The 7,346-nt window shown below is 54.5% G+C and overlaps 1 protein-coding gene across 1 annotated transcript; it reads right to left on the reverse strand.

The window, feature by feature from the left end:
* Positions 1 to 3,762: 3,762 nt before the first annotated feature.
* On the reverse strand, positions 3,763 to 4,970 carry LOC127061267 (olfactory receptor 14J1-like; the record flags this gene model as incomplete). Its single annotated transcript, XM_050987897.1, has 2 exons — positions 3,869 to 4,970; positions 3,763 to 3,813 (listed from the first exon to the last, which is right to left on the reverse strand). Coding segments are annotated over exons 1-2 (947 nt in total), but the record flags the coding sequence as incomplete, so codon positions are not given.
* Positions 4,971 to 7,346: the final 2,376 nt, after the last annotated feature.

The raw sequence follows: 7,346 nt of genomic DNA on the forward strand, positions 1-7,346 counted from the left end.
TGCCCCTGCCCGCTCAGCCAGGCTGAGATGGACACTGATGGTGTCTGGGCCAGGCTCTCGGAGCCCAGCCCAGCTCCCTGTAAGCTCTCCCAGCTGCCCTGAGCTCTGGGCAGCACCAAGGGCCTCTCCCCAGCCCAGCCCAGCCGGCTCTGGCCCCACAGCTCTGCTCAGGCCAGGCTGCTCTGGGCACTGCCCCACGGCCTCAGCCCCTGGCAAGGGCACAGCAGCAGCTGCAGCTGCCACAGGACTCAGCCCCAGCCATGGGAGAAGGGGCTTGGCCAAGGCACAAGGAGGCTCCCTGGGTGCCTTGCTCCCCTCTGGCTGAGGTGCTGAGAGCTCTGCAGCCCCTGCTGCCATCCCACCTGCCCAGGGCAGCACAAGAGCCCCGGCCTTGGGGCCCTCCAGAGCTGCTCCTGCTCCAGGCCCAGGGCCCATCCCAAAGCTGGGGCAGCCACAGAGCTGTGCCCATTCCTGTTCACTGCTGCTCTGATGGGGAAGGATCCTCAGCCACTTGGAGGTTGATTAATTTTATTACTGATTAATTTTATTACTCCAGAGTCCTCTTGTTTCTTTAGCTCTTCAGTTCAAGAATTCACTAAAAAAGGCTCATAAACATTTGTTCCAAAACACCTGAACAAAAAAAGCCCCAAGGAGTAATTCAAATTTTCAGTTCTTCTGTGGTTAATTAGACAAATTTCTTAAGTGTATTTAAAGTGAATCTGCTATACTGAGAAAAAGAAAAAAAAAAAAAGCAGAGAGAACAGGTGTCCTCTTTTCTTTTCCTGTTTATTGTTTGGTATCAGCAATGTCCAATTGACATTGACACACAGCACCTTCTCATGCAGTCTGAATAGGTAACAAGATGAAGACCCTTCATGGCTGATAATTAATCAGACTTTGTCCCCACCCACCATATCCCTCATCCAACCTCTGGTACACCTATGGGTCAGGAATGGTGCGGCCAGCATGACCAGGGCAGTGATTCTTCCTCTGTGCTCAGCACTGGTTGGACAGAACAATGTAAGGTGACAGGAATAGGATGCCCAGGGAGGTGGGTGAGTCACCGTCCATGGAGTTGTTTAAGGAATGACTGGATGTGGCACTCAGTGCCATGGTCTAGGTGACAAGGTGGTGTTGGGTCCCAGGTTGGACTTGATGCTCTCCATGGTCTTTTCCAGCCTGGTTGAATCTCTGATGATTGTGACACTGCAGGGCCTTGGGGAAGCAAGGGGCCATGGTGACACTGCGGGGCCTGGTGGCACTAAGAGGACCATGGTGACACTGTGTATGACATGGCAGCACAGAGCCAAGGGGCCATGGTGACACTGTGGGGCTGAATAGAAGCAAGGAGTCCATGGTGACAGTCTGGGTCCTGCGGGAACCACAGAGGCCACGGTGACACTGCAGGGCCTTGTGGAACCAAGAGGCCATTGTGCCACTGTGGAACCAAGGAGAGCATTGCTGCACTGCCAGACCTCATGGAACCAAGGATCCATTATGACACTGCAGGGCCTTGGGGGACCACGGCGTCGTTGTGACACTGTGGGGGCCAAGGATCCAAGGGACTTTGTGACACCAAGAGGTGCAAAGGAAATAAAGGAAGACTGTGATATGGGAGACCTCATGGAACCATGGTGACACCAAGTTTTCTGGGAGTGTGGATCTGTTGGGGGAAGGAGGGCACGGCACAAGGACCTGAAAATGCTGGATGCGCAGCCCAAATCCAACACGATGAGGTTTAACAAGTCCAAGTGCTGGGTCCTGCACTTTGGCCACAACAACCCCTGCAGCACTACAGGCTGGGGACAGAGTGGCTGGACAGCAGCCAGGCAGAAAGGGACCTGCAGGGACTGATGGACAGCAGGCTGGACATGAGCCAGCAGTGTGCCCAGGTGGCCAGGAAGGCCAATGGCTCCTGGACTGGATCAGGAATGGTGTGGCCAGCAGGAGCAGGGCAGTGATTCTGCACCTCCTGCACAGGTTGGGCAGCACCTTGAGTGCTGTGTCCAGTTCTGGTCCCCAATTTAGGAAGGACATGGAGGGGCTGGAGCATGTCCAGAGAAGGGCAACAAGGCTGGGGAGGGGTTTGGAACACAAGTCCTGTTCAGAGTGGCTGAGGGAGCTGGGGTTGTTTTTCCTGGAGAAGAGGAAGCCCAGGGGAGACAAGGCAGTGCCAGGGAACAGGTTGGACTTGATGATCTCCAAGTACCTTTCCAACCTTCCTGATTCTGAGATTCACTGAAACCACCCTTGGAGCAGTTGCAGGATGAGCCCTGGGCCTCCTCTTCAGAAGCTCCAGAAGCCCAGGACTCTCAGCTTCTCCTGCCAGCCCCAAAGCCCATCCTGTCAGTCCTGCAGAGCCTCTGCAGCTCCTCCTCATTGCCCAGAACAGGGAGCCCCAGAGCCAGACACAGCAGCCCAGATGTGCCCCCCTGGCCTGGGGTGCCTCTGGCAAGGGAGCAGCAGGAGGCACAGCAGGAGCCTGCAGACAATTCCTGCAGCACCTGTGGGATGATCCTGCTGCCCAAGGGATGTTCCCATGGTGCCAAGTCAGGAACTGCAATGGGGAGTGGGGCCAGAGAGGGAAGGGCAAACAGGGATGGGCTGTTTGCAGGGGAGGGAATGGGGATGGGAAGAGGAAGAAATTTGTACCAGGAAGAGTGAAGAAAGCAAAGGTGAAGCCAAGGAAATGCTCAGAGCAGTTTGGGGGTGGCTGCCAGGCAGGCCTGGCTCTGAGCAACAGCGTCTGCAGTGGGACAGGAAACTCCCAGCTGATGGGAACAAACTTTCTGGCTGACTGCAGAGGCCAGGACAAAGCTCAGTGGTTTCCCTGCTGTCCCCCAGCCCTTGCTGGCCCCAGGGGCTGATGGCATTTGTGCTCCCTCAGGTTCATGTCCCCACCTCCCTCAGGTTCATGTCCTAACAGCATGTGGGTACTCCCTCTGCTCTGTGCAATGCAAACAGGGGCTCCTGAGCCAGTGCTGCCGTGTCTGTGCCTGCAAGGATGGGGCACCTGTGTGAGCTGGGGGAGAGGCCAGGGCTGCAGAGGGGGGATTGTTGGCAGCTCCATGAGGACACTCTGGGACGCTGCCCTGGGCTGTCCAGCACACTGGGGATGGATCAGCCCCTGCTCTGCTGCTCCTTTCCATCTCCCCCAGGGCCCTTGCAGAGCACCAGCCATGCTGTTTGCCCCCAGCCTGCCCACGGCCACCCTGGGGCTGCTCACGGGGGTTTTCTGTGCTGAGCATTGGCCTGGCCGTATTCTTGAGAGAGCCTGGGCAAGGAGCCTGGAGCCCCCAGGGCCTGGCCTGAGGTGTCAGCGCTGCCCCAGCAGTGCCCATGGCCTGTCCCTGCTGCAGCCCTGGCACTGCCACCCCCAGGGCTGTGCCCGGCCCCGAGAGCACTCAGGCCCTACAGCAACACCAGGGCCACCAGGGCAGCGGGGCAGGGCCACGGGAGCAGCACTGGCAACACCAAGTGCTGCTTCTGCTGGGCACAGCTGCTGTGCCAGCACTGATCTGCCCCAGCTCTGCACACAGACATTGCTGCTGCAGCTCCAGAGAAAGCAACAAAAGGGAATCTCTGCAGAAAACTTTTCTGAGAGATCCTTTAGTTCTTTTAAAGCCACCAAGAGCACAGCCCCTCATTGACACAGTCTGTGGTCACTGGAAATGTGGGGAGAAATAAAATGAATAATGGCACAAACTATAACATTTCTTCGTGGAAAATAATAAAATCTACAACAAGGGAAAAAAAAAAAACCCAAGCAACCCAAAAGAAAGTATCAAAATATACTTTATTACAAGTACTTTGCTAAAATTGGCCAACAGTTTAATGCTCCTGAAAGCATCCAGTCATGAGTCTCCACACTGCTGCCTTGAGCTCCTGGTTCCTCAGGCTGTAGATGAGGGGGTTCAGGGCTGGGGACACTACCGAATACAGAACTGACACTGCCACATCCAGGGATGGGGAGGAGATTGAGGGGGGCTTCAGGTAGGCAAACATAACAGTGCTGATAAACAGAGAGACCACAGCCAGGTGAGGGAGGCAGGTGGAAAAGGCTTTGTGCCGTCCCTGCTCAGAGGGGATCCTCAGCACAGCTCTGAAGATCTGCACATAGAAGAAAACAATGAACACAAAACAGCCAAATGCTAAAGAGATGGAGAACACAATAGGTCCAAGTTCCTTGAGGCTGGAGTAAGAGCAGGAGAGCTTGAGGATTTGGGGCACCTCACAGAAGAACTGGCCCAGGGCATTGCCATGGCACAGGGGCAGAGAAAATGTATTGGCTGTGTGTAGCAGAGCATTGAGAAAGCCACTGGCCCAGGCAGCTGCTGCCATGTGGGCACAAGCTCTGCTGCTCAGGAGGGTCCCGTGGTGCAGGGGTTTGCAGATGGACACGTAGCGGTCGTAGCACATGGTGGTGAGCAAGAAATATTCTGCTGAGATGAAGGAAAGAAAGCAAAAGAGCTGAGCAGCACATCCTGTGTAGGAGATGTTCCTGGTGTCCCAGAGTGAATTGTGCATGGCTTTGGGGACAGTGGTGCAGATGGAGCCCAGGTCAGCGAGGGCCAGGTTGAGCAGGAAGAAGAACATGGGTGTGTGCAGGTGGTGGCCGCAGGCTACGGCGCTGATGATGAGGCCGTTGCCCAGGAGGGCAGCCAGGGAGATGCCCAGCAAGAGGCAGAAGTGCAGGAGCTGCAGCTGCCACGTGTCTGCCAGTGCCAGCAGGAGGAAGTGGCTGATGGAGCTGCTGTTGGACATTTCCGGTGCCTTTGTGGCAATGTTCCTCACTCGGTGTCACCTAATGTGGTAGTCTTCGCAGGGGTCTCAGGATGAGGAAAGAGATGAGAATCTTGATTACATGTTTCAGAAGTCTGATTTATTATTTTATTATATATATTATATTAAAGAATATTTTATAGTAAAACTACACTAAAAAAATAGAAGAAAGGATTTCATCAGAAGGTTTGAAAGGAATAGAAAGGAATGATAATAATGTCTTGTGATTGACCAGAGAGTCTGAGACAGCTGGACTGTGAATGGCCATTAATTAAAGACAACCACATGGGAGCAATCAAAGATGCACCTGTTGCATTCCACAGGAGCAGAAAATTATTCTTTACCTTTTGTGTCTGAGGCCTCTTGGCTTCTCAGGAGAAAACTCCTAGCAAAAGAATTTTTCATAAAATATGTCCGTGACAGTGTCTTGGCATGGGGACCTGTAAAAAACGTAATCATGGATTAGTTGGGTTTGGACAGGACTTTAAATATCCCAGCACAGCCTGGGGGCACTTTCCCCCCACTGCCTGCCCGGGGCTCTGCCTGGAGCTGTCCCTGCCAGCAACTGCTTCCCTGTGCCCAGGGCTGGGCCCTGCCGGAGCTGCCAGAGCCCAGCCCAGCCCTGGGGGCTCAGCTCTGCCCTGCAGACCCCTCCCAGCTCTGGCACTTCCTAGGGGCAGCTCTGGCTCTGCAGGCTCTGATGGCAAAGTCAGAGAAACCCTGAGGAGGCTGGAAAAGCAACACTGATGCTGCCTCTAAGGCGACCTGTGCTGATTTCTGTCACTGCCTGGTTTATTCAGATCTGTGATATATTTTTTTTTATTTTCAACCTGAACTGAGAGATAAATATCTTCGGGCAATTTCCCATCCAGGCAACCCAGAGCAGTAAATAAAGCAGGATTTTCCCTTTTATGCAGCCCCTCCCTTGCTGTGCTCCCAGTATAATCCACTTGGAAATGTTCTGCAGTTACATGTCATGCTGGGAGCAGTCCTGACCAATGCAGCATCCTCCCCACAGAAGGAGAACACTTCCAAGCCTTACCAGCTGTCTCCTCCCACCCAGATCTTGTCCCCCAGCGCTGGGAGCAGCAGCCAGGGCTGGCTGAGAGCTGTCCCTGGCAGGCAGCAGAGTCCCTGCCCCAGCACAGCGCCCTGGGCTGCAGGACCCTGCTCTGCAGGACAGCCCTGGGCACCCCTGGCTGCTCTGCACAAGAGACAATCAGAGAATGTACTCACAGGGTCTGCAGGCATTGGGATGTTCCAGCTTTAGGAGATGGCTCCAGGAGCTGCAGCTGCATTGTCCTGCAGCCAGAGGTTCCTGTGCCAAGGGCTGGCAGTGATTGTGCCCCAGGCACTTCTCAGCACCTTCCCAGCCCTGACTGATTGAAGCTCTCTGTGCCTCTGTGCTGTGCCTGGGGTGGCTGCAGGCAGTGCCCCAGCCCTGCTGGGCTGGGAGAAAAGCTGCTCATCAAGAGAAATGTGCTTTTGAAGCTCTTCTTGGTTACCAGGAGCTGTCTCTGTGCCAGAAGCCCAGCCCAGCTCAGCAGCACAGACACAGCACAAGGACTTTAATGACCCTCTGGGGCTTTGTGCTCAGGCCCTGAACATCAGTCCCTCAGAGGGAGCTGAAGAAACCTCTCCAGAACTCCAAGTCAGAATCCAACTCCAAAGTTTCTTGGACTTTTAATGGGTCCCACTGAGGGACACGATTGAGAAAGTGTCCCCAGGCCCCAGGCAGAGCAGAGAACTGAAGGCAGTGATGACAGGTGGGGACAAAGAGAAGCCAAGTCTTGGTGCCCTGGGGCACAGCAGGGTCTGTGCTACCAAGGGCTGGGAGGAGACACCTTGTCCTGAGGCACTGGGGCCTCCTGGCACAGCCCCAGCCAGGCTGGGCACTGTCAGCCCCTTGTCCTGCCCTCAACATCCCCCCTAGCCCACATCCCAGTGGCCTCAGGGATCTGCTGGAAGGAGTCCCTAGGGAGCCTTGCTCAGGAATGGCCCTGGGGGCTCCTGAATGCTCCCAGGGACTGCAGGTTTTTCAAAGGACTTTGGTTTGGCTTTTGCCCTGGAGTTTGAGAGGTTTCTGCAATCATGGGTTCCAATTATCTGCTGTAATTAGTCCCTGGAGAGGCTTTGTCAGTAACAACACTTAGTGGGCTCATTAAAGCTTCAAGGTACTTCAGTTATTGTAAGGTACTTGGTGTTTCCCTTTGGATACAGACTCCGTGAGAGGTTTGTGCAATCATGGCCCCAGTTATCTGTTTTAATGAGTCCCTTGAGAGCTTTGTACTGACACTCAGTGGGGCTCATTAATGCTTTGAGACACTCAAGGTACTTTTTAGGTACTTTGGAATTTCCTTTCCACACTGAGTGTCTGAGAAGTTTTCTTGCTATCCTGGCCTCCAGTTCTCTCCTCCAAGGAGTCCATGAGGAGCCTGTGTTGGAGAGGGACCTCAGTGGGACCTATTCATGCCTCGAGACACTTTGGGTGTTTCTTCTGCCTTTGGCTCCTGGAAAGGTTTGTGCAATCTCCTCTCAGGCCCTGAGATTCCAGGGCTCAGCTC

Source organism: Serinus canaria, unplaced genomic scaffold (genome assembly GCF_022539315.1).
Source record: "Serinus canaria isolate serCan28SL12 unplaced genomic scaffold, serCan2020 HiC_scaffold_416, whole genome shotgun sequence".
Lineage (NCBI taxonomy): Eukaryota > Metazoa > Chordata > Aves > Passeriformes > Fringillidae > Serinus > Serinus canaria.